Source organism: Phodopus roborovskii, unplaced genomic scaffold (genome assembly GCF_943737965.1).
Source record: "Phodopus roborovskii unplaced genomic scaffold, PHOROB, whole genome shotgun sequence".
Classification (NCBI taxonomy): Eukaryota; Metazoa; Chordata; class Mammalia; order Rodentia; family Cricetidae; genus Phodopus; species Phodopus roborovskii.
In genome coordinates, this window is record NW_026126418.1 from 16,256,861 (window position 1) to 16,284,046 (window position 27,186).

A 27,186-nucleotide genomic window follows, 5' to 3' on the forward strand; every position below is an offset into this window, starting at 1 on the left:
AGTTTTATCTTATGTGTATGAGTGTTGTCTGTAGGTTTGTCTGTGCAGCACTTGAGTGCCTGGTGCCCTTGAAGGTCAGAGGAGAGCATCAGGTCCCGTGCCTGGAACTGGAGCTACAGACAGCCGTGAGCTTTCACCTGAGTGCTGGGAGTCCTCTGGAAGAGCCCAGTGCTCTTAACTGCTGACTCAATTCTCTGGCCCTAACAATAAATTCTTAGAAAATTCCCCCTTTGTGTGTCACTTTCTCCCCCCATTCTTCTATTTTCAGCCTATTACATTTTATAGTTCTTGATTTGGGTTTACTCTTCCTCACAACAGAGAATGCATATTATACATAGGGAAGGATTAGATCTGGGTCTGGAGGTGATGTGAAAGACAGAAGGCTTTCCCCGGAAGCAGAACGGTTCTTATAATCAGAGCAAGTGAAGGGCTGCAGCCTCTCCAAGGAAATGAGACTGCCCAGTGGCCTGGGCCTTGGCATTTTATAGGATAGGAAAGCAGGAACTTTGGGGTTGAAGGGTCCATCTGTGCGTTTGAGGCCAGCCTGCTCTAAAGAGTGAGTCCCAGGACAGGCTCCAAATCTACAGAGAAACCCTGCCTCAAACAAAACACAACACAACAACAAAATCCACACAAGAAGCAAAGCAAAACAAAACCAACAAATAGAAAAGATGAACAGTCTTATCATTGGAGACTGATACCACCCTGAAATGTACCTATACAAGCCTATTAAAATTACCTTTATTTTCCCTCACAATCTTCCTAGTTACTGTCTTACTTTTGTTTAGGATTCATTTTTATTTATTGATTTATTGATTGATTGACTGATTTTTTTCGAGACAGGGTTTCTCTGTGTAGACCAGGCTGGCCTCAAACTCACAGAGATCCCCCTGCCTCTGCCTCCCGAGTGCTGGGATCAAAGGCGTGTGCCACCACTACCGCCCGACTGGATCTTTATTCTTGTTAGGATATAAACAATTTCATTTTATGAGGCCCAACACATAGGCGACATTCCAGTTCTTAAGGAGTTAAAACAACAAACAAAAAAACTTCCCAGCACGCTCCACGTATTATCCCACGTGCCCCGCCTCCCCGGAAGAGGCGGGGCATCCATGGGCGGGGCGGGGTTGAGGGGACGGACAGTCTGGGGCAGTTCCGGGGGCGGGGCGGACTCTCACGTCGCGGTCCCGAGGGGCGGGGCGGTTCAGAGGGGCGGGGCTGTCCTGAGGAGGCGGGGCGAGGCTAAAAGTAAAGCTGCCCTAGGAGCGTTTGGCGCGAAGTTGCCTTGGCCCAGAGCTACCTGCGTCGGCGCTGTCTCTTCCTGTTCTCTCCTCAGAGGCTTTATTAGTTCTCGCTTCGTTATTTTGCCTTTGGGCTTGGTATCTCTTCACGGAGTACGCCATGGCTCCCAAGAAATGCCCAGAAACCCAGAAGTCCCCCGACGCTGCGCTGCTCCTCAAGAGCAAAAGCCGCAGAAGTCCTCAGGAGCTGGAGCCCGAAGCGAAGAAGCTGCGTGCACAGGGTCCCGGTACGGCCTGCGCTGCTGCCTTCGCTTTCCGGTGGTTCAGGGTGCTCACGCCAGAGGCCGAAGTTGGGGTGGGGGTGCTATGCCTAGGGTCCTGAACAGTTTCTGGTCCCTGTCTCCTCAGGCTGTGATTTTATTTGGGAGGTCTGGAGTTCGAATCCAGGCTTCAAGTACGCAAAGAGGGTGGTTTACCACTGAGCTGTACTCTTCATATTACCAGTTCATTGACACCAGAGAGTTTAAGTTTAACCGCCCCCCACCTCCACTCCAGATGACAGGAAGAAGCAGATGAGCTCCATCACTATAGAGCCACAGTCCCCACGTCTCTTCTTTATCCCAGAAGTTTTACACATAGACGGTTTCAAAGTAATCCTACCTACCTTTCTTAGACCCGCGGTTGCTGAATTTCCAGTCAGTGTTTCAGCAGAGAGTCTGAAATCCCCTCCCTCATTTCTTCAGGAAGCTTATTCCCAGAGGTTTACCAGGGCTTGAACCTGGAGCCTGTAGGAATGCTCAGAGTTGATGATGGAGGGGTTTTTATCCGTCAGAAGAAAGGAAAGTTGTCAAGAGAAAGGAGCTACAAGACTGGGTTCACTAATAGGGTTCGGTGCTTCAGAATTGCTTTATTCTTATTATACTCTGATCTACCTCCCCATCCTAGGAAGCAACCTAGTCAATTTTAGAGCTTTTCTAAACTCTACTGGATCCTTCTTGTTTCCCCTTAAGTAATAGTTGCTTTTTATATTATTATTACTTTTTTGTTTGTTTTTAAATACGGAGTCTTGCTGTGTAGCCCAAGCTGGCCTCAAATTCAAACTGTTTCTGCTACAGCCTTCTGAGTGCTAGGATTACAGTTATGCACCACCATATTCGGATATTTCTTGCATTGTTTTAGTGCAAGATTAAACAAACGTCTTTCCTAAGCAATTGTTTCTATGCTATCCTAGAAATTTTGGGATGTGATTTCTAAGATTGTCCCTCAACACCTACTAATTATGTCATTCCACACAAGAAAAGTCTGCAGTATACTTCATTGTGTATCTCTTTATTTCAGCTTTAAGGAACTCTGCAAGGTCATTTCTAGGTTCACTTCAGAATTACTGTTTGGGCCTGATGGTAGTGGCCCATGCCTTTGGTCACTCGGGAGGCAGGGGCAGGTGGATCTCTGTGAGTTCAAGGCCAGCCTGGTCTACAGAGAGAGTTCCAGGATAGGCTCCAAAGCTACACAGCAAAACCCTGTCTCGAAAATCAAACAAACAAACAAAAGTGTAATAGAATTTGGAGGAGTGTTTAGGGGAAGGGTTATTATTTCTTTCTTGGGTTGAGTGAGACTCAAAAGTGCATGGAAAGGCTTTTAGGAAATGATGAGATGGACTGGCTGTACAGAATGAAATAGCAAAGGGTTTCAGGTGAAAAACCTTTCCTGAGATTGTGGAGAGGAAAACATGTATGTGTTCTTTCTTGGCAGTTTCTAGCAGGAAATGTCAGTCGTGCTGCCTTTTGGCAGAGTTGTCTAGCCTGCAGATCCCTCCACGGAGTAGCAGCATCATCAGGGATCTTTACCAGCATAAGTTGGGCAAAGGCAGCTGGCCATCACTACAGCAGGTGAGATGTTTTCCTGCCTGAGGTGCTCAAAGGTTTTCAACTATTGCAGGCTCTCACTAGATAATAAATTGTTTCAGCAGATTGGCAAAATGGTCAGGTCATCCAGCTATGATGACTGGCCTACTGAATACTCAGTCAAGGAGAAAAAGTTTTACCCTGTAAACATCCCAGCTGGAATACATTCTGCCCTCTTGTTTCTAGAATCAGCTCACATGCATTGCAGATATTCCATAGCATAAGGCTAGGGAAGGACTTAATATTAATGCTTATCCATGAAGGAGCCAGAGAGTCAAAGTTTACCCAGGACTTGAATTTAATTTTTATTTATGTTTTTGAGACAAGATCTCACTATGTAGCCTTGACTTGCCTGGATCTCTGGATGTAGACCTGGCTGGCTTCATTCTCACAGAAATGTACCTTCTGAATCCTGACATGAATTTTAATTCATTGAGTTCAGATTCATTCTATTTTCTTTGTATTAGGGTCTCCAGAAATCCTTTTTGCACTCTCTGGCTTCTTACCGGGTATTCCAAAAAGCTGCCCCCTTTGACAGAAGGACTACATCCTTGGCATGGCACCCGACTCATCCCAGTACCCTGGCTGTGGGCTCCAAAGGGGGAGACATCATGATCTGGAACTTTGACATAAAGGACAAACCTGTCTTCATTAAAGGGGTAAGTGGTTCCAGTTGCCAGATGGTTGCACTCTAAAACTGTTTATTGGAGGAATGGAAGGAATGTTGATACCTAGGAGCAAGATGGTTGATTGAAAGCAAAAATGAGTGGGTGTTTTTAAGCTTATAAATGGTAACAAAACTCAAATATGTTTTGAATGCTGGCCTTTAAAATATTAAAATGTATAGACTAATCATTCATACAGTCTGTATTCCTTCTTCCTCCTCCTCTTTTTCTTCTTCCTAATCTTTTTTTGAGATAGAGTTTCACTATGTAGCACTGACTGGCCCGAGAAGCACTATGTAGACCAGACTTGTCTGGAATTCACAGAGATCTGCCTGCCTCAGCCATGCCCTTTTGTATCCCTTCTAACTTAATCTCATTTTGCCTGTCTTTCCTGTGTTAGTTTTTCATTACTCTAACAGTACCTGAGAGAAATGACTTAAAGGGAAAAAGACAGTTGTGGAGGTTTCATTCCATGCTTGATGGCTTTAGTTTATCTGGGCATCTGAGCATCATGGTAGAAGAGTATTGTAGAGCAGAGATGCTCATCTCAACAGTCAGGAAGCAGAGAGACATAGATTGTAATTGTCTGAGGTAAGTGATGCCCTTGAAATGTATGTCCCCCAGTGGCCTGCTTCCTCCAACCAGACCCCATGTTCTACTAGCCCATTTAGTTTGAAACCCATCGATAATTTTTTTCGTTAGCCAAGTTTTTGTAAGATTTTAAAATTTATTTTATATACCAACCATAGTTTCCCTTCCCTCCTCTCCTCCTGTTCTCACCCCCCCCCACCTCCTTTCTACACCACCCTCCATATCCTCTCCTCAGAAAGGATAAGACCTCCCGTGGGAGTCAGCAAAGCATGGCATATCAGATTGAGGCAGGACTAAGCTCCTCCCTGCTGCATCAAGGCTGAGGAGATGTCCCACCACAGGGAATAGGTTCTAGAAAGCCAGCTCATGTACCAGGGATAGATCCTGGTCCCACTGCTAGGGGCCCCACAAATAGACCAAGCTATACAACTGTCACCCACATGCAGAGGGCCTAGGTTGGTCCAATGCAGGCTTCTTAGCTATGGGTCTGGAGTCTATGAGTTCTGGTCAACTGTCCCTGTAGAAACCCATTAGTAAATTCAAGCAGTTATGCAGTTAGCCTCCTCATGATGTAGGTACCTTTCAGTGCCATCAGCTGGAAATCAGACCTTCAAAAAATGAGCCTTGGTGGGGTGAGCACAGCTCATGGCACTTCCTGTGGTTCAGGTGTACCACCTACTTCTGTTCCTCTTGTTTTTCTCTTTGGCTGGGGTTACTTTACTATAGTTTTTTTGTGACTGGCTCCCACTTATAGTTCAAGTCTCCGCTTAATCTGCCCTTTACTTTTTAAAATATTTACTTATTATTTTTGTGTATGAATGCTTTCCTGCATATATGTATGTGTACCATATGAATACCTGGTGCCTTCAGAGGCCAGAAGTGGGCATCAGATTCTTTGGAACTGGAGTTATAGATGGCTGTGGGCTGCTGTATGAGTGCCAAGAACCAAACCTGGGTCTTCTGCAATAGCAGCAAGTGCTGTTAAACAGCCCAGCCATCCCTCTAGCTCCTAATCTGCCTTTTAATTATTCAGTTATTTATTTTTGAAACAGGGTTTTGTTATTATAGCTTTGGCTGGCCTAGAACTATGTAGACCAAGTTTGCCTTGAATTCACAAAGATCCATCTGCCTTTGCCTCAAGAGTGCTGGTGTGAAAGGCATACACCACTGCCCTGGCTTGATTTGCCTAGTTAAAGAGGAAGTAGCCTCCACCCCACCCAATCATTCCCAGATAACTGCCCTGCTTAACATGTCCCCCAAAAATTTATCAGTATTTGAAATAATGTATTTCCCTATCTCTGCCCATTGGAAAATAATCATGATGGCAGGGACCTCATCTTTCTGCTTAATCACCATATTCTCAGGGCCTAGAACAGCCTTTGGCCTAGAACAGCTGCTTTGTATTTGTTGAATGAATGAGGGGCTTGAAGTACAGCTATACAAAGGGATATAAAACAACTATCAAAGCCAATGCCAAATGTTCTAGAACACAAAAGAAGAGCCCCTGTGAGTTAGAGATGATGATGAAGGCTTCATGGATGACTGAAGAACAATAGTTAAATAATCAGGAGAGAGCCAGGCAGTGGTGGTGCATGCCTTTAGTCCAGCATTCAGGAGGGAGAGGCATGCAATCTCTCTGAGTTCTAGATCAGCCTGGTCTGCAAAGCTACACAGAGAAACCCTGTCTCAAAAAACAAAAACAAATCAGAGAATGAGGAAAGGTATGGTGCTGTCAGATGTCCTGCAAAACTTGAAGATTAGGTGTAGTTTTTAGGTGTTTTATTGTTTCACCACCTGCCCTTGCTTTTATTGTTAGGACTCAAAGGCAAGCCTTCTACCACAAAATTACATCTTAAGTTTTTATTGTTTACTTTGTATTTGTTTGGTTCCATTTGGGGGTTTTTGTTGTTGTTTGTTTGTTTTTGTTTTATTTGTTTATCTTATTTATTTTTTTGTGACAGAGTTTCTCTGTAGCTTTTGAGCTTGTCCTGGAAGTATCTCTGTAGATCAGGCTAGCCTCTAACTCAGAAATCCTCCTGCCTCTGCCTCCCAAGTGCTGGGATTAAAGATGTGCCCCACTACTGCCTAGCCCATTTGGGGTTTTGTTTGTTTTGAGACAAGGTTTTACTGTGTAGCTCCAGCTGGCCTGGAACTTTCTATTTAGAACAGGCTGGCCTTGAACTCACTGAGATTGCCTACTTCCTTTTCATGAGTACTGGAGTTAAAGGTATGTGTCACCCTACCTGGCTATTTGATTTGTTGGAATAAGGGGTCTCATTTTAGCTCAGGCTGGCCTTGAACTTCCTATGTAGCTAAAGATGACTTTGAATTCCTGATGGTTCTCCTGTATCCATCTCTCAAGTGTGGAATTATTGATGTGTGCTACCATGCTCACCAGTCCACTTAGGAATAGTCTAAGATGCTAAGGTTTATCTTTAGTTGCTGAAATATTGGCTCTCTAGGACATTTACCTTTTCTGGCTGGTAGCTAACATTGGAGAGTTGTAATATAAAGAGTGACTTTCTAATTTTAGAACTTAAGTTAAAAAAATAAATAAAAAAAACTCCATAGTCCTCAAGAAGTCAAATAGGTTGGGAATGGGGAGTATATTATTAGTAGTAAAGAGACTATTTAAATGCAAAAATGTAGGTCCTGAATTTTTGGATATGATTTTTTTTTCCTTTTTCAAATAAAGCCTGGATATAAGGTATCTATATGTGCTGTATAGTTTTTGTTTTGTTTATTTGGTTTGAATTTTCTTTTTCTTTTTTCTTTTAAACTAAAACAGCTGACAATTTTATTTTTATTTTTCACAATATAAGTGAGAAATACACTTTTTTACCCCACTTTTCCCCTCCAAAACTATTCTCTGTTAGGAAGAGGGAAGCCTTCCTTGTCATGCAGCTAGAAAACACTCAGGCTCAGCACTGTGACCTCCTGGTGAAACAAAATAAGAAATACAAAACTGATAGAGAGCCTTTCTGCTTTTATCTGTCTCGAGCCATGCCAGGCCGAGTGGGCACCATCATAGGACAAGCAGGAGGTCTCATCATTGGAGGCGCAGGCATCATGGGTATGTGACTACCCATGGGTGGTCTCATTCCAGAAGCAGGTCCTACAGGCATCATCCCAGGAGCAGTGGGGGGCATCATTGGCATCATGGGAGGGCCTCTCATGTGGGGTGCATGCATCATTCCAGGATAAGGAGGACCCGGGAGACTGTGGGGACGTAGGTTCGTGGACCCGGCATGAAGAGAAGCAGAGAATGGAGCTGGAGGGGCCTTTCCTTGTTGAAATGCAGCCATTGTTTTGTCAGTCAGGCTCTGGACCTGCTTTTCCATCCATTTCTGATAATAGTCTTTCACATACTCTTTGTGTTTCCAACCTCTGCAGTGTGGTGTCTTCCTCACAGATGGAGAATCATGGGTAAGATACGTATCACAGTAGTCACAATAAAACTTAGGCATGTTGCTCCACAGGCCTTTGGCTACCATGGATTTTCTTTTCTTTCTTTCTTTTTTTTAAGTCAGGGTCTTACTATGTAGTCCTTGATGGCTTGAAACTTGTTATATAGACCAGGCTAGCCTAAAACTCACAGAGATCCACCTGCCTCTGTGTTCAGAGTGGTGGAATTAAAGGCATGTACTGTCATGCCCAGCTATTACTATTTGAGGTCAGATCTGCTAGTAGTCTACACTGGCCTTGAATCCCCTCCTCTTCCTACCTTCTAATTTTAAAAAGTTTCAAAGTGGATGTAATATCAAAGTACCATTTTTAGAATTGTGTTTGTTTGTGGGTTTGCTTTTTCAAGACGAGGTTTCTTTGTCTAACAGTCCTGGATGTCCTAGAACTTACTCTGTAAACAGGCTGGCCTCGAACTCATTGAGATCCACCTGGCTCTGCTTCCTGAGTGCTGGGATTAAAGGCATTTGCCCAGCTTTAAAATTGTCTTTAATTATCTTCAAATACATATAAAAAAATTCCTTAGTAACCACTTTATTTTATTTTTTGAGACAAGGTCTCAATATGTTGCACTGGCTGGTGTTAAACTTCTAGGTTCAAGTGATTCCTAAATAGCTGAGGCTTGGACTAGCTCACTGTGTGTAGCTTAATATTGGCATTAGGTAACTAGTCTTCAGCGATCTTAAATAATTTTTGTGGCTAAATAAGATAAAGCATGCATCTGAACTTGCTTACATTCTAGCTTAACCATTTCTCCAACTCGTTTAGAATTGGACTAGGTGAAGTTGTATCCCAGATGAGGCTTCTTTAAATGGAGGCGTTAGGAAGCAGCTCATCAGGGAGGCCAGCATGGACAGGTGTGGTAGATCAGGAGTCAAGATCTGAAACTGGTGTCAAGGAGACAAGTAGAGAATTTAGAAGAAAGATAGCCAGGAGTGCTGAGGAAAGGTTATGCAGATCTCTTGCCCTCTCAAGGAGTAGGTAACAAAGAAGGGGAAATTTAAATTTAAGCCAGAACAAAGAGTTCTGGCAGGAGACTTTTCCTCCCAGGAATCAAGGACATGTGAATACAGAAATGTGGTTATGCCTGGAGGTGATAAATAGTAAGTCTAAAATATTCTAGGGAACAGCATCCTGACTAAAAGGAGACTGACAGCTGCTTTGAGCTTGTGCCAGACTGAGCCTGCCTTTGTTTCCACACACTCCTCCCCCACTTTTTTTTTTTCTTTTTGTAGAAGAGGGTGTTGAAGAGCTCCACATATGCTAAGCATACCTCTATCCCTGAGCCGCACCCCCTAGTCCCCTGTATCACCTTTTATTATACATATTATACATATATATTATTGTATGTGCATAAAACTAAAGTTTCCTTACACTGCCATGGAGGTTGCTTTGAGCATTTGTGCATCACAGGGAGCTAGCTTGGAGAAGAGAAAAGGTACACTGGTGTTTGTTTACTCCCCAGATGCTGGCAGAAAGTTGACTTGAGAACAGTTACAGGGTAATTGCAGTCACTTCAGTGATCTTGGCTCTGATCTTAATATCTTTCAAACACCTTGTGAGGAACTATCCATTACATTTTCAAAATAAAGAAATCTTCCATGTATTCTTGTAAAACTTATATCCATTTTAAAATTTAGGTAATAGAAGTTTAAAGATTTGAGTAAATACCCAAAATCTCCATTTTGAACATTTTTTTGTACGAATATACACTATTATACACATCCATTCATTTCTTCTAGTATTAGCACATATATATTCTATCATAGAATGTTGTGGTTAACTTATTATGTCACATATTTCCCCAGAATGTCATACTACACTAGTACCCAGGTTGGCCTTGAACTCACTGTGTAAGGATGACCTTGGACTTCTGATCCTTCCTGCTTCACCTGGGATTGCAAGCATGTGTCATCATACCTGGCTCTGTAATTTTAATTTCCTTCCTTCCTTCCTTCTTTCCTTCCTTCCTTCCTGTTTCTTTTTCTTCTTCCTCCTCCTCTTCTCCTCCTCCTCTTCTTCTTGTCAGTGCCTTTTGTTTTAGTATCAGTGTAATGCTGACCTCATAAAATGAGTTGGGAAGTACTCTCTCTGCGTTAGTTTTCTAGAATCGGTAGAATTGGTACTATTTCATGTGTGTGTGTGTGTGTGTGTGTGTGTGTGTGTGTGTGTGTGTGTGTATGCATGTGTATGTGCATATACATACACATGCATATGGATGCTCACTCACATATGTGTGGAAGCTGGAAGTCACCCTTGGGTGTCTTCCTCAGTCACTCTCCACTTTAATTTTTGAGGCATAGTCTTTCACTGAACCAGGAGTTCACCAATGTGGCTAGGGTGGTGGTAACAAGTTCAGAGCTACATAATGGACTTTATCTCAAAAAGAAAAAAAAAAAAGATAACAACAACAACAAATCCCCCCCCAAAAAACTAATATTAAATCCATTTTTTTCTATTCCTGCTCCTGTCTTTCTATCCCTATAGATTAATTTATATTTTCTTGAAATTTCTTATTTTTTGTTTTTTCAAGACAGAGTCTCTCTATGTAGTTCTGGCTGTCCTGGAACTAGCTCTCTGTAGACCAGGCTGGCCTTGAACTCAGATCCACCTGCCTCTGCCTCCTGAGTGCTGGAATTTAAAGGTGTATGCCACTGTGCCCAGCTGAAATTTCTTAGATAGTCATAGAAAATATGCTCTTGATTTTTTGGTTTAGCTGTTTTTACTCTATTTGAGATGCATCTACATTTTTATATGTGTCCATATTTTTTCTTTTCCTTCCTGAGTAATGTTTCATTATAATACATTATAATTTGTCCATTATCTATTGAAGAATGTTTATATTTTTTCAGTTTTTTATTATACAAACAAAAGTGCTATGAATGAATATTCACGTATAGTATTTATATGGAAATATTTCTTTTCTTTAGTAACTACTTTGGACTGGAATGGCTGGGTTTAGTGTGGAAATCTTTTATATATGTTCTTGAGACCAGGTGTCTCTTATAGCTCAAGCTGGAATTGAACCAACAGTCCTAAGCCAACTATAGTGTGGGAATCCAACCCCTTCTGATCTCCTGTCACCAGGATGCATGTGGTACACATACGTTCATGTAGACAAAGCACTCATATGCATGAAAATAAAACAAACCAGTCTAAAAAAATGTACATTATTAAACAGTGGAGGCTGGATTGTAGCTTAGTAAGAGTAGCTTAGCATATACAAGACCTGTGATTCAATGCCCCATCACCCCTGCACACCTGTAAAAGATTCCCCCTCTATAGTTGGCCTCAGGACTGTTGGTTCAAGACCAGCTTGAACTATACAGAGACACCTAGTTTCAAAATACAAATACCATACATATATGTTTCTACTCCTTTTTTGAATATTTTGTATACTGATGCAAACTAAAGTTACTTTTGTCATATTGCACTATGTGTTTCTACTTCTGGTTGAGATTTTTTTATATATTGTCACAATTTCATGTTTTTGTTTTTTCGAGACAGGGTTTCTCTGTGGCTTTGGAACCTGTCCTGGAACTCACTCTGTAGACCAGGCTGGCCTCAAACTCATGCCTCCCGAGTGTTGGGACTAAAGGTGTGCGCCACCAACGCCTGGCTTATTGTCACAATTTCAAGATCATTGTCTTTATACTGTACATCTGTTTGCAGATTGTTTATTTTTATAATGTGAAACTTTAGTCTTTAAGCTATATAGGTTATTAAGAATTACAGGTTTGGGTGGTAGTGGCACGAGCCTTTAGTCCTAGCACTTGGAAGGCAAAGGCAGCTGGATCTCTGTGAGTTCAAGGTCAGCCTGATCTACAGAATGAGTTCCAGGACAGCCAAAGAGCTGTTACACAGAGAAACCTTGTCTTGAAAAACTTAAAAAAAAAAAAAAAAAAAAAGGACAGGTTTAAAAAAAAAAAGAACTATAGGTTAATAGTCACCCATATTTGTAATTCTTGTAGTTAGTTAGGTTTTCTAGATGTACAAAAGATGTATCCCATATAGATAGTAAACTTCAAACACTCCAAAGATTTACAGAATATGGCATTTAAATGTTTTAATAACTTAGAATTTTGTTGATGTGAGACAGGACTCCTCCTGGCAGCACTAATCTACTCCTGAGAGAATGATGGGCACTGAAGACATTCCATATGGAGCTTGTTTTCTTCTTGGCAAAAGTGGCCTATTGGGCAAAAAACTGCCCTTGCCTCAACTGTTGACAGTAAGCATGCTGTCTAATCCAGACAAACAGGATACATGGAATCTTGCCAAGACAGGATAGGACAGTCTTTCAAATTTTCCTGCTTCTGAAAACTATCTGTTAGATATTCTAGGCCTATAGCCAAAGTTGGATGCCCCAACGGTTGCAGAGAAACTTTGGGTGTGTCCAGGCAGCCAGGTGTCTGTCATTTCTAGAGTGTTACAAGTTGCTTGCTTGCACTTCCTGCTTATTCAGGTAATATTACTTCTTAGGTCTTTGATGGGATTGAAGACTAGATAGCTATAGTTAAAATCCTCTCATACCTTAGCTAAGGCCATATTAGGTATAAGACATGGACTCTTCAGGATAGGACAGCTATTGGAGTAATCTCTATAATTTGCCAATTACCATTTGTCTAGACATTTAGAATGTATTTCTTGCTTGATGTTCTTGTTGATTGTAGTTTCATTTTTGTTTGTGTTATTACCTTTTTTTTTTTCTTCTGGACACTACTTAATAGTTGTTCTTATTGTATATAGTTTTATGTTAGGATTGGAAGCTTCTTAATTAGAAAAAAAGGAAAGATGGTGGGAGCTCAATATGTTTAGCCAATGACATTTAGGGTGACTAGCCCTTTGGACATGGTTTTCTCCTATATGTGACCAGATAAGAAATGAGGTGGGGAGGTTCTAACCTCCTCCCCCACCCCTACCCCATGTCTGTCTGTCTGGCTCTCTCTCTCCCTCTCTCTCTCTCAGAAGTGGAAGGCTTCCTGATGTGTTTGTAACCTAATCCAGCCCTTTCCCTATCCTTTCCTGGTGGACGGAGAGGTAACAGTGTCACTTCCCACTGTATTCATGAGTGTGTGACTCCCATTTCATCCCATCTTCTTCCAGACATCTGTGGATTTCTCACTTTACCCTTCCTCTGTCTGAAGAAAGTCCTTTATTATTTTCTGTAATATAGATGATTAGTTGGTGATGAAATCTTTCCATTCCTATTTGCCTAAAAGAGAATTTTGCTATATTTTAAAGGAAGGTTTATTATTATTATTACTATATATAGAATTCTAGATCATAATTTTTAGATAATCAGTTAAATTTTTTACCTTTACTTTTCTCTAATCAGAGAGCAACTTGTGGGAGTTGGTTTTCTCTACCATGTAGGGTCTGGGGATTGAACTCACATCATCAGTCTTTGGCAGCAAGTGCCTTTATCTACTGAGCTGTCTTGTCTCATCAGCCCTAACATTACATTTTAATTGACAAATAAAAAATTGATATGTTTATGTTGCACAATGTGTTGTTGGTTCATTTTTCTTTCAGTACTTTCTTTTACTATTTCATTTTAAAATTATGTGTAAGTATGTGTGTTTGTATGTGGGTATATATGTATATATGAGTGCAGGTGCTCTCAGAGTCCAGAAGGCATCAGATTCCCTAGAGTGAGTTACATGCAGGAGGTTGTGCTGAAAACCAAACTCAGGTTCTCTTCAAGAGCATTTAACTGCTGAGTCATCTCCAGCTCCTTCACAGATACTTTCTAATGAGAAGTTTGCTACCATTCTTATAAAATATCTCTATATGAATATTTTTTTTCTGGCTCCCTTAAAAATAATTCTCATGTAACCCATGCATGGTGGCATCCTCCTGCAATCCCTGCACTTGAGAGGAGTTTATGGCCAGCCTCAGTCTACAGACTGATTTAGAGGCCAACCTGGCTACATGAAACCCTGCCTTTAAAAATAAAGTAAAATAAAATAAAAGGAAGTCAGTGGTGGTGATGCAAGCCTTTATCCCAGAACTCGGGAGTTAGAGGCAGGAAAATCTCTGAGTTTGAGGCCAGCCTCAAATTCTATACAATCTATACAGAAAGCTCCAGGACAGCCAGAACTACACAGAGAAACCCTGTCTCAAATAAAATAAAATTGGGGGATGGAGAGATGGCTCTATGATTAAGAGCACTGGCTGCTCTTCCAGAGGACCCTGGTTCAATTCCCAGGACCCACATGGTGGCTTATAACCTTCTGTAACTCCAGTTCCAGGGGATCCAATGCCCTCTCCTGGTCTCTAAAGGCACTGCATGCAGGTGGTGCATAGACACATGCAACCAAAATACCCAGACACAAAATAAAAGTAAAACAAATATATCTTTTTAAAAAAGAAAGAAAGAAAGGAAGGAAGGAAGGAAGGAAGGATGTAAGGAAGAAAGGAAGAAACCAACAACCAAAATGCCAGGCAGTGGTGGGACACACCTTTAATCCCAGCACTGGGGAGGCAGAGGCAGGTGGATCTCTGTGAGTTCGAGGCCAGCCTGGTCTGCAGAGCAAGTTCCAGAACAACCTCCAAAGCCACAAAGAGACCCTGTCTCAAAACACCAAAATAATAATAATAATTAATAAATAAAAACAAGACAAACAAAAGATGTTCTTAATTTTCCAAGTTCTTCTGCTTGCAGTCACTGAGCTACAACCTCTGGGTTTATAGTTGTCACCAAATGTGGCAGTTTCCAGGCCACTTTTCTTCCAATAGCTTCTTCCTCCTTTTCTTTTTCTCCTCCTTGTTCTTCCCTTTCTACTCCTTTCCCCATCTGCCTGCCTCTGTCCCCTGTGTTGAGATTAAAGGTGTGTCATCATGCCTGAACTTATTTATTTGGAAAAAAATATTTTATTCAATGTATTTTGTTGTTTTTCTCTTCCCTCAGTTTCTCCCCAATTCTCTCCACCTCTCTACCTACATGAGTTTGTTTCTCTTTTTCTTTTTTTCTTTAAGAAGAAACAACTCCCCCCACAAAAAAACATACACAAAAAACACCAAAAAAATGGAAAAATAAATAAGCAAAAGACAAATAACAAGGATGAAAAAGTCCAGATAGCCAGGCATAGTGGTACATGCCTTTAATCTAGCATTTAGGAGACAGAGATAGGCAAAATTTTGTGAGTTCAAGGCCAACAGAGTGACTCCCAGCATTTGGGAGACACAGGCAGGTGGATCCCTGTGAGTTCAAGGCCAATCTGGAATACAAAGCAAGTTCCAGGACAGCCAGGATGGTTACACAAAGAAACCCTGTCTTGAAAACCAAAACCAAAACCAAACAAACCAAGTAAAAAGAAAGCCAATCAAATCAAAAGGAGACACAAAGTCTACAAAAATGTCACTTAGTTCATTCTGTGTTGGCCACCTACTCCTGGACATGAGGCCTGCCCTGAAGTGTGGTTAATATACCTAGTGGATAACCTGTATATTAAGAATGTTTTTAAGTTGGTTATAGTGTCATTTCACAGTCTATAATCCCAGCACTTAGGAAGCAAAGACAGGAGGATAGAGGTGGGCTAGGCTGGGCTGGATAGTAAAAACCCACCTCAACAAAACAAAATCCAACCCTTTTAATTGAATGATGAGATTATAGATTGTTTTGAAGATATTCTCCAACTAATTTCTGGTGTTTTTATTTCCTCTAACTTTGTGTAATCTCCTCACATACGTTTGCACGTTAATATTCAGCCAACGACTGGAAGAAACACATGGGGAAGTGTGTTCCCAGCACTCTGCCACGTTGATAGTCTATCTGCCTATCTTACTGAGACTTGGAGGCTATTGTTTCCTCTGTCCCTAGCCTGGATATACTCCCTAGCCGTAAACTGGCACAGTTGCAGACTGGCCTCATTACTTTTCCATCCTTTCTTATCTGTTACACATGGCCTTAAAACTTGTTTCATATGTTTTGTTGATTTTTTCTAGTTGTGTAAAGCATGAGGATTATTTGATTCCTGATACCAACATGGTTAGAAGCAGAAATCTACATTTATTGTTGAAGTTTATCTTAAGGTTTAAATGTTTTTCCTACTCTGGTTAGTGAGATGGCACAATGGGTAATGAGTACAGGAGTTCAAATCTCCAGCAGGTGGCATTGTATCCCGCCTATAATTCAGTCATTGGAGGCAGAGACAGATCCCCAGAACATAATGAGTTCTAGATTCAAGTGAGAGACCCTGCCTCAATATGTAAGATGAGAGCAATAGAGGAAGATGACAGACAAGAACCTCTGGTTTCTACACACATGTGTACACACATGTACACACAAAAGTTAAATATTTTCCTACTCAGGCCAAGTAAGGCCCATCACCCCAGCTACTCTGGAGGCAAAGGCAGGAATATCATTTGAGCTTGTAGTGAGATCCTCTGTGTTTTTTGTGTTTTGTTTCAGATAGGGTCTCACTTTGTAGTGTTGGCCAGCCTAAAACATGCTATGTAGACCAGGCTGGCCTTGAACTGTAGTGAAGTATAGTGATCCGCTAGCCTCCCAAGTGCTGGTGTTAAAGGGATGCACCATAACACTCCAGCTGATCAATATATCTCTCTGTCTTATGTGTGTGTATGTAGGCAAAATAGCAAACTCAAGTGTCAATCTTTAGGAGCTGTCCACCTTGGTTTTTTTGTTTTAGTTTTAATTTGAATGTATCATTATTATTATTGTGTGTATTTGATTGTGGGCATATACGTGGCACACCGTGGTGTATGGGTGGAGGTCAGAGGACAATCTGTTGTTTATGGACTGCAGGCAGTGCATGTCACCTTGCTGTAGGCATGCTGGGATTTCAGCTGTGTGCCCCAGCATCCAGATTTTCTACAAGGAATCCAGGGATCAAACACAGGTCATCAGACTTGCTTGGCTTTACCTCACTTTTTTTCTGCTGTGCCATCATGCTGTCCCTACTGTATTTTTACAAGAGAGAGTCTCTTAGTACCCTGGAGTTTAACCATTAGGATTGGCCAGTGAATTCCAAGGATGTTTTATATGCCTTCCAGTGTTAGTTTATAGTGAACATCATCCTGGCTTTTTACGCAGGTGCCTTTGAAATCGGTTTTCATGCTTGTGCAGCAAGCCATCCCTCCCTCCTTTTTTGTTGATAAGGTTTCAGTATGTAGCTTGAGTTGATCTCACCTGTGGCAGAGGCCTTAGCCTCTCAAGTGCTGGGGTTATAGGGTGCACAACAACACCTGACAATACTTCCTTTAAAACATTTTGGTTTTCCTATGGGCTAGAGAGATGGCTCAGAGTTTAAGAGCACTTGTTGCTCCTGTAGAAGATCTGGATTCTGTTCCCAGTTCCCACTTGGTGGCTCACAACTATCCATAACTCTAGTTCTAGGGAAGTCAACACCCTTTTCTGACTTCCAAGACCATCAGGTATGTACATGGTATACATGCATAGACTGCAGGCAAAACACCCATAAAATAAATCTAAAGGGATTTTGTTTGTTTCAGTGTGGGGCTAGAGAAATGGCTCAGCAGTTAAGAGCACTGGCTGCTCTTAGAGAGGTTTTGGGTTCAATTCTCAGCTATCACATGGGGCTCACAGCCATCTAAAACTCTAGTTCCAGGGGATTGATTCCAGGAACACACATGGTACACAGACGTACATGCACACAAATAACTCATATACATAATAATAAAGTAATAATAAAAAAGTGCAACTCAAGATTGTAATTTCCCCTCTATAAATACTATTGCCTACACATGACAAAAGTTTCTCATTTTTTATGAAAGTTTGATTTCTTTCTTTACCACTCTAGCACTATTTACCCTGTTCTTTCTTTGACACAGACCTCTAGTATGTTAGAAAATAATGTGGCTCTGGCATACATCCTTGTCATTTTCTTTTTTTAATTTTCATTTAAGATAATCTCAGCAGGTGTGGTGGTACTTGCCTTTAATCCAAGCACTTGGGAGTCAGAGGCAGGCAAATCTGTGTGAGTTCAAGTCCAGTACCGTCTACAAAGCGAGTTTCAGGACAGCCAGAGCTGTTAAACAGAGAAACCCTGTCTTGAAAAAAAAGGGGGGGGCGTGGAGTGGGGTGGGATCTTACTAGCCCCAAATGGTCTTAAGCTTGCAGTCCTCCTGGCTTGGCCTCCTGAGTGCCACCATGCCTGGCCTTCTCTGATGAGGCTGAATAATATTTCATTCCAGACCCCACATTCCCACATTTTAAGGGTGTGTGTGTGAGAGAGAGAGAGAAAGAGAGAGACAGAGGGAGAGGGAGGGAGAGAGAGGGAGAGGGAGAGAACAGTGCCCTTAGGGGCCAGGGAGGGTGTCAAATCCCCTGGCACTGGAATTAAAGATAGTTGTGAGCTACCATTTGCATGCTGGAAATTGAACCCAGGTCCTCTGCAAGAGCAGCCAGTGCTCTTTACAGCTGACCCATCTCTCCAGCTTCAGTCCCATATTTTCTTATAGAATAGTAATTGGATTGGTTTCATCATTTAGCTATTTTGAATGATGTAATGAAGATGGGTGTGTATATAGCTCTTTGAGAAATGAGATTGCTAGATCAAATGTTAATGCTATTTTTTTGGGAACCTCTATACTGTTCTCAATAGTGGTTATACCATCTTACATTACATTGTGGTCAAGAGTGCACAAGATGAGGTAAAGTAAGACATAATCAGAATATATTATATTTTTAAAAATTATTTTTGGGCTGGAGAGATGCCTCAGAGGTCTTGCATTCAATTCCCAGTAACCACATGGAAGCTCACAACCATCTATAATGGGATCTGATGCCCTCTTCTGGCATGCAGGCATACATGCAGACAGAGCACTCACACCTAAAAAAATCAAATGTAAATAATTTTTTTTAAAATCTATTTTTGATGGGCAGTGGTGGCGCACGCATTTAGTCTCTGCACTCAGGAGGCAGAGGCAGGTGGATCTCTGTGAGTTCAAGGCCAGCCTGGTCTACAGAGTAAGTTCCAGAACAGGCTCCAAATCAATACAGAGAAATCCTGTCTCAAAAACAAAAAAATTTGGGATGGATGTCAGTACAGGTAGTATTAGAATAGTAGCTTAAGAACAGAGTCAGGGCCCAAATAGGATAAAGAGGCATTCAGCAGGTAGGAGAGAGGGATGGGGGCAGTGGTGATGTCTTGAAATAATGAAATCTGACCAACTGTGGGAACAGTATGTTGTCTTACTAGCAGCACAGGCTTAGCAGACAATGGACACTGGGTTATAATGTTCTTACAGCTGGAAATTATGGTGCATGCCTTTAATTTTAATCGAAGCAGAGATAGGCAGATCTCTGTGAGGCCAGCCAGGGCTACATTGTGAGACCCTACCTTAAAAAACAAAACAAACAAACAAAAACCCCAAAAACAACAAAAACCAAGCCAAACAAACAAACAAAAAACCCAGCATGCCAGTGTGTTCAGTCAGAAGTCAGTTAAGTGCCTATTATATTGGTGACCTTGTTGAAGCTTAGAGTCTAGATTGTATCAATATAAGAAGGAAGTAGAGAAGGATCTTCTGAAGGTCCCAAATTTTTATAACAGTGCTTGATATATAATCAGCTTTTTTTTTTTTTTCTTTTTTGGGGAAGGGGAGTTTCAAGACAGAGTTTTTCTGTGTAGCCCTGGCTGTCCTGGAACTCCCTCTGTAGACCAGGCTGGTCTCAAACTCAGAGAATCACCTGCCTCCACCTCCTTAAAAGCATGTGCTGCCACCACCCAGCTTCAGCTCTTATTGTATCTGTTATTTTATTTATTTGAGAAAGTCTGTTAGTCCTGGTTGTCCTGGAACTCACTATGTAAACCAGGTAGACCTTGAATTCACAGAGATCTGCCTGTCTCTGCCTATAGGGTGCTGGGATTAAAGGCGTGTTCTCTTATGGCTGTTTTTTTTAAATTAATATATGTATATGTGTGTTCATGTGTCTGTGTGTATCTGTATGAGTGCATTTGTATGAGTGCATGCCACGTGTACGGGAGTGCCCATGGAGTCCTGGAGTTACAGGTCATTTGAGCTGTCCTACGTGGGTGCAAGGAACTGAATTCTAGTTCTCTAGAAGAGCAGCAGTAGGTTCTCTTAACCTAACCATCTCTCTAGCCTCTATAAAAAGTGCTTAATAAGGTTAAGCCACAGGTGTTATTCCTTGCCCTTTTTAATTTGTGGAGCGTGCATGTATAGTTGGGGGGTCAAACCCAGGGCCTTGCTCATGCTAGCAAATGCTCTAACACTTGCTGTACCTCCAGGCTTTCACAATTGTGTCATCACTGCCTGAAATGTCTGGAAGGTAGAATCACAGATCGCTTCCTGCCCGCCAAACCCCACCACTTTCTGAGCTCCCTCTTGTAAAAAAGAGCACACTGTGATTTCCAGGGACTAAATTTAAGGGGAAATTTTGATAAAGTAGGAGAGAATGAAGGAGTTGTTTTGTGGGGTTAATAGAATATTTCTGCATATTAATTTGGGGGTGGGCAGGCTATTCAATGTCTGTGTGTGTTGAAATTCACAAAACTATGTACTGAGCCAGTTAGTGTACTACCTATTAATTGAAAACATGAAAGTCAAAATAAAGCCTTAAAAAGTAAAGAGTACTTAAAATCAGATATCTAAGCTGACCTCGGTGTTTTTGCCTTAGTGCTGTTTGTGTGCCCAGGCCTGGTTCCTCACTTGTGGCCCATCACCACTCACTGGCTTTTTCCTTCCTCATATTAGATTGGAGCTGGAGGAAGCATCACTGGGCTGAAGTTTAGCCATCTCAATCCCAATCAGTTCTTTGCTTCCTCAATGGAGGGAACAACCAGGCTGCAGGACTTGAAAGGCAACATTCTCCAAGTTTATACCAGCTCAAACTCTTGCAAGTGAGTAGTTTAACTAGTAAGGGAAATGGCTTCTGTGCTCTAGATGCAGTCTGCAGAGGACATACTCAGGCCCATTTCTTTTACTCAGGCCAGGCACAGGGAAGACAGGAGTATTAGCCACTTTGTACCACTCCTTTTCTTCCTTAGATTGGCTGCTCTGACTTTGGCCTTAGTGGGTCATTGCATTAAAAAAGTGTCTTGGATCCTCGGCTCTAGCTTTGAGGGAAGGTTTAATCATTTCTGTAAGTAATGTCCATATTGAACTAGACCTTTACTTTCACTGGATAAGTCAACAGGGCATTTGCTTAGAAGGGCATTTACAGAGTAGACCCATGTGTGGTGGCTCACACCTTCAATGCCAGCACTGAGAGGCAGGGGCTGGTAAGTTACTATGAGTTTAAGGTTTTAGAAAGAAAGGAAAAGAAGAAACGCAATTTTATTGCGTTCCATTTTCTGGAATGTAATGGCCGTACTGTTTCCTTGGTGGAAATGTTAATGGGTAGAAGAACCCTCTCTGAACAAGTAGCTGGAGAAATTACAAATGCAAGTCACTTTGTTTCTAGCCAGAGACACAGTTCTGTAAGTGATGAGTGAGGGTGTTCAGTAGGTCTAACCAGCCGCAGTGTTGTTCTGGGCTGCCCCATGAGACTGAGAAGCACCCCATCAAGAGAGGGGATGGCAAGACTTAGAGTTCTCCTGGCTTTGAATCAGGACCGGTGAAGCAGCCTCTTCTCAGTCTCTTTATTCTCACATAGCTTTCAAGAGGAAAGGTTTCTGGTTGTATCCGATTTTTCCCTAAATGCTCAGGAGGGGGCAGATGTTCGCTTCTAGCCATCTGTGAGGAGCGAGCTGGACAGTTCCTGTTTGGTTTGTTATCTCCTTTGGCCCTAAGAGTGAAGAGTAATGAGTGTGAGAACAGTAAATAAGGCCTCCTGGGCTGTGGGGAGCAAGCAGGTTTGGCTGTTTCAGGGACTAGCTGAAGATCCTGGGCCCAGCAATAACTGAACAAATTTCTGAGTTCTGCCACCCTCACCGCTTCTTTCTGCATGGTAGACAAGGCTAAGTGCCCTTTTCCAGAACTTTATAGCAAGACTCATGATTCCGTGAATATTTATTGAATGCCTGTTAAGATACTGGAGCTGGGACAGTGGCTAGACAGACCTGTCTCAGTCTCACAGCACCCTCTCCCTCTAGGGTCTGGTTTTGCAGTCTTGATGTTTCTGCCAAGAGCCAAGTGGTGGTCACAGGAGACAATGTGGGACACGTGATCCTGCTGCACACAGATGGCAAGCAGGTGGGTACTATGTGGCCCACTCCCATCCCCCGGCCCCCGTTTGTTCTGTGTTTCCACCTGATCCAGACTTTTCTCCGCAGCTTTGGAATTTCAAACTGCACAAAAAGAAAGTAGCCCATGTGGCCCTGAATCCCTGCTGTGATTGGCTTCTGGCCACAGCCTCTGTAGATCAAACAGTGAAAATCTGGGACCTGCGCCAAATTAATGGAAAAACCAGCTTCCTCTACTCACTGCCTCACAGGCATGCTGTCAATGCAGGTGTGACATCCCAAACCTCATCTTTCTTATGAACCCTGTTTGTTGTACTAGCCCCCAGCTCAATCCATACTCTTTACATCTAGTAAGTTAATGTCTAGGACCCTTTCTGGCTCTGGCTACTCCTTCGACAGTGGAGTTTCTATACTATTTTGTTCATAGTCCAGATTGACCTCTCCTACCTAGAGGGACTGGGATTTCAGAAGGTCAGGATACCAGGGGCTTAGGATTCCTTCAGCTTAAGTAAGGGCTTTTCACTTTGTCAGCCTGTTTTAGCCCGGATGGAGCCCGACTCCTGACTACTGACCAGAACAATGAGATTCGGGTTTATTCTGCCTCCCAGTGGGACAGGCCCCTGAACCTGATCTCCCACCCACACCGTCACTTTCAGCATCTCACACCCATCAAGGTGAGTAGCAAGAGGAAGGGGTCTGTGATTATGGGAATGGGCCATATCTTTCCAAGTTGGGGAGAGAGTCACATATGCAGTCTGCAATCTCAAATATTGTCTTTCCCTGACACAAAAAGTCCTTTAGTCCTTTGGCTCTATCTGCTCTTTATATCCCATTTCTGTAAGTTCTTTCCTGGCTGGCCTGGAACTTGCTCCATAGACCAGGCTAGTCCTGACCTAATAGAAAGCACCTGCTTCTGTCTCCCAAGTGCTTTGTATTAAAAACAAACACGACCATCCACACCAACTACCCCATTGAGTATATCTGATAAGCTAATTTCCTAAGCTTTTCAGCCCAGCATTGATCCTACTGTGGACATCTTCTATGAACTTGACCCTTTGTTCTGCCCTCTGTTTCAGTTACCCATGTATGCAGCTAACCCATAAACCAACCTAACCTTCTTAGATTATCTTGCAGGTTTCAGTGTTCCTAATAATAGAAATAAGACCCTTAGGTTCCCAATTTAGACCTCTGTTTCATCTGTAAGAGAGAATAGTATCTAACTGATAGGGGTTTTTGAGGATGAATCAGGATACATAAAACACTGGACACCATGCCTAGCACTTGGTAAATACTTAATAAACAACTTAGTATCCCACATATTTCAAATCAAAAAGCAAAGGCATGCGATCTCCATGAGTTCAAGGCTAGCCTGGTCTACAGAAGGTGTTTCAGGACAACCAAGGGTACACAGAGAACTGTCTAGAAACGAATGAACAAACAACAACAAAACAATTCTTTTGAAACCAGGTATTGTGGCATATGCCTTTAATCTCAGCACTTGGGAGGCAGAAGCAGGTGGGTTTATGTCAGTTCAAGCCAGCCAGGCCTGGACTACATATTGAGATTCTCTCTCTCTCTCTCTCTCTCTCTCTCTCTCTCTCTCTCTCTCTCTCTCACACACACACACACACACACATACACATGCACGCACACACACTCACACACACAAGGATTTTTCTTGGGATATTGCTCAATGGTAGAGTACTTGCATATAACATGCACAATGCCCTAGGGGAGGGGGAGGGCATATGAAAATATCAGGTGTAGTTGTACACACTGGTAATCCTAAAATCTGTGGTAGAAGCACGAGGACCAGGAGTTCAAGGCCAATTACTGTCTTGTCCTCATCTATCCCATCATGTCCAGTGATGCCAATGTCTACCTGTGATTTTTTTTTTTTTTTGGCAACTACTTTGAAGCCACTATATGTACCAATTCTTAAATATTATTTATTTATTTAATGCGTATGGCTGGATGTTTTCTATGCATGTATGTCTGTATACCATGTGCATGCCTGATGTCCCTAGATGTCAGAACATGGCATGGGATCCCCTGGAACAGGAGTTACAAACGGTTGTGAGCTGACATTGTAGGTGCTAGGAAACCTGTGTCCTCGGAAAGAGCAGCCAGTACTCTCAATCACTGAGTTGTCTCCCCAGTCCAGTTGTCTCTCCCTCTTCTTTTGATCTTGTTTTTCTTCCTTCAAAACTACTTTGAAGCCATGCATGGAGCACACACTTATAAACCTAGCACTTTAGGTTGAGGGAGGTTATAAAATACAACCCCTGTCTCAAAAAATTCAAGAACTGTTTTCAAATTAGGAAAAGCCCATCTAATTCTGTCTCACCAATAACTGCCAGATTTGTCTTGAATAATGTGACCCAAGGAATGCATGTTTTGTTTTTGTTTTTTTTTTCTTTCTCCCTTCCCACTAGGACTTTACACCCAAGTCTTTGTTAAGTGTGTATGGAGGATTAGTAGTAGAGTCACTTCAGAGCCTAAATTCTATTTGGTATTGTTTACTAGAGGCTTTTTTCTTTGTTGCAGGTTTATCTCTTAGGTTAAAATCTTAACAAAGCTGATGTGAAAACATTTGTCAAGAGCCAGAGAGTTTTTCAGTGGTAAAGCCCTTGGTTAGCATGTACAAGACCCTGGGTTCAGTCCCCAGAATTGTAAAAAAAAAAAACAAACAAAACAGCAACAACAAAACAAAACACCCAAGTTGGTATGGCCTTAAGAAGATTCAGGAGAGGAGCTGGAGAGATGGCTTAGTGATTAAGAGCATGTGCTGTTCTTAATGGGTTCAATTCCTCAACTCACAACTGTCTGTAATTTCAGTTCCAGATGGTTTTTTGTTTGTTTGTTTTGTTTTGTTTTGTTTTTTCCCCTTTTTGTTTGTTTTTCTATGTAGCCCTGGCTGTCCTAGAACTAGTTCTGTAGACCAGGATGGCCTCAAACTCACAGAGATCCACCTGCTTCTGCCTCCCAAGTGCTGGGATTGAAGGTGTGTGCTGCCTCTGCCACCACCACCTGACAGGCACATGCATTAATTCCAGTAGTTTAATGTCATACTGGTCCACAGAGCAAGATCTAGGATAGCCAGGAATACAAGGAGTAAGACACTATCCAAAAAATAAAATATAAGCCATAAGCCAGTCAGTGGTGGCCCACACCTTTAATCCAAGCACTTGGGAGGCAGAAGCAGGATCTCTGTGAGTTCAAGGCCAGTCTGGTCTACAGAACCAGTTCTAAGACAGGCTTTAAAGCTACAGAGAAACCCTCTCTCTCAAAAAACTAAAACCCCACTTATTTTCCCCTCCCACTACACAGGCCCAGGGGATCAAACTCAGTTTTATCAGGCTTGGTTGGGGTCAAATGCCTTCATCTGCTGGGTCATCTAGCCAGCCCTCATGTTTGTCTTATATGCAGTATTGTGTTCTTAGCCTATTAGTGGTTTAAAAAATATGGGGAAATATGCACATACATATACACATGTGTGTATATATATTACTTACAGCTGGTGTATATCTGTGTGTGTGTATGCATGTGGGCATGCATGATTTTGGGATCAAACCCACACCTTGTGTATGCTATGTAAGTGCTTTGCCACAGAGCTGGATATGCAGCCCTTAAAGAATATTTTGGCAGGGTGTTGGTGGTGCACACCTTTAATCCCAGCACTTGAGAGACAGAGGCAGGAGGATCTCTTCTGAGTTCAAGGTCATCCTGGTCTACAGAGCAAGTTCCACAATAGTGAGGGCTGCTACCCAGAGAAATCCTGTCTCAAAAAACAAACAAACAATATTTTGTGTGTGTGGAGGCCAAAGGTTGACATCAGGTGTCTTCCTCAATTGTTCCCCACTTATTTTTGAAACAGGGTCTCTCACTGAACCTGGAACTCACCGATTTGGCTAGACTAGATGGCTAGCAAGTTCCAGGTATCCTGTCTCCACCTCCCAGCTAGGATTACAGATGTATCATGACAAGATTTTTATGTGGGTTCTGGGAATCCAAACTCAGGTCTGCCTGTGTCAGAAGCCCATTACTGACTGAGCCATCTTCCTATGTCTCTTTACATTCTGACTTGAACTCTCCATTTCCTAGGCAACCTGGCATCCGCGGCACAACCTCATTGTTGTAGGCAGATACCCAGATCCTAACCTCAAAAGTTGTGTTCCCTATGAACTAAGGACAATAGATGTGTTTGATGGAAGCTCAGGGAAGATGATGTGTCAGCTCTATGATCCAGGATATTCTGGTATCACTTCGGTAAGACTTGAACCTTCAAACAGTGATGGGAGGAAGCAGGGAGTGGAGCTACCTTTCTGATGAGACTTAATCCCCATGTACCCTTCTGCCTCAGTACTGCCTTCACCCCCAACTTCACACTGATATTCTTACCTCTGCAGCTCAATGAGTTCAATCCAATGGGGGACACACTGGCCTCTGCTATGGGTGAGTAGAAACAACTGTATCTCCAGCTGTCTAAGTCTGACCCTATCCCTAGGTTTCAGCAGAGGCTAAATTCACCTTAGCCTCTTAGCAGTAGGCAGTAAAGATATCTGGGAGACAGTGGTCCCTGGGCCAAATCACCCATCTGGCTTTATTTTAGTCATGACAGTGTCAGAATGTCAGGTTACTGTCCAGTCCGCTAGCTTCCCACAATAGCCTCAAGCTCTGAAACCAGTAACAGTTGTCAGTCAGGCTTCTTGTTTCTTCTAGGTTACCATATTCTCATCTGGAGGCAAGAGGAAGCCATGTCATAGAGAGATCATGAACACCTGGACCCCACAAATGGGAAGAAGTTCTGTGAGAAGAGGCAGCTATTTGTTAAGGGACCAGAAGTTCCCAACTCTCAAGGTTGAAGTAGGGACATTTGTGGCATGGGATACTGTGCGACTAAGATACTGGCATGCATGTTCCTGCTCTAGATTTTGCTCCAGAAACTAAGAGTAAATCACTGCCTTAAGGGTCCCTGCTATGTTTAGCCTGGAGCCAAATTTATCCTAGAGCCAGGGTACTTTTCTTTTTTAAAATTTATGTTCAATCTTGACATGGCCAATAAAAGCATATCCTTTGTACACCAACTAAAAACCCAAAAGCCAGCTGGGCTTCTGAGCACACCTAGTGCTCCTTGGATGTCAGAAACGGGAGAAAAGAAAGGCACAGAGCCAGCACTCACAGTCAA

The 27,186-nt window shown here is 42.3% G+C and overlaps 2 protein-coding genes across 2 annotated transcripts; one reads left to right on the forward strand and one right to left on the reverse strand.

Moving 5' to 3' along the window:
* The first annotated feature begins 1,213 nt into the window (after nucleotides 1-1,213).
* On the forward strand, nucleotides 1,214-27,092 carry Ddb2 (damage specific DNA binding protein 2). The gene is made up of 10 exons (XM_051184211.1): nucleotides 1,214-1,528; nucleotides 2,994-3,130; nucleotides 3,613-3,804; nucleotides 20,569-20,714; nucleotides 21,909-22,008; nucleotides 22,089-22,266; nucleotides 22,530-22,672; nucleotides 26,103-26,267; nucleotides 26,408-26,453; nucleotides 26,721-27,092. Exons 1-10 carry the CDS (start codon nucleotides 1,402-1,404, stop codon nucleotides 26,762-26,764), a joined length of 1,278 nt encoding a protein of 425 aa, XP_051040168.1. The 5' UTR covers nucleotides 1,214-1,401; the 3' UTR covers nucleotides 26,765-27,092.
* On the reverse strand, nucleotides 7,389-7,905 carry LOC127222249 (U1 small nuclear ribonucleoprotein C-like). The gene has a single exon (XM_051184212.1). It carries the CDS (start codon nucleotides 7,893-7,895, stop codon nucleotides 7,389-7,391), a length of 507 nt encoding a protein of 168 aa, XP_051040169.1. The 5' UTR covers nucleotides 7,896-7,905.
* Nucleotides 27,093-27,186: the final 94 nt, after the last annotated feature.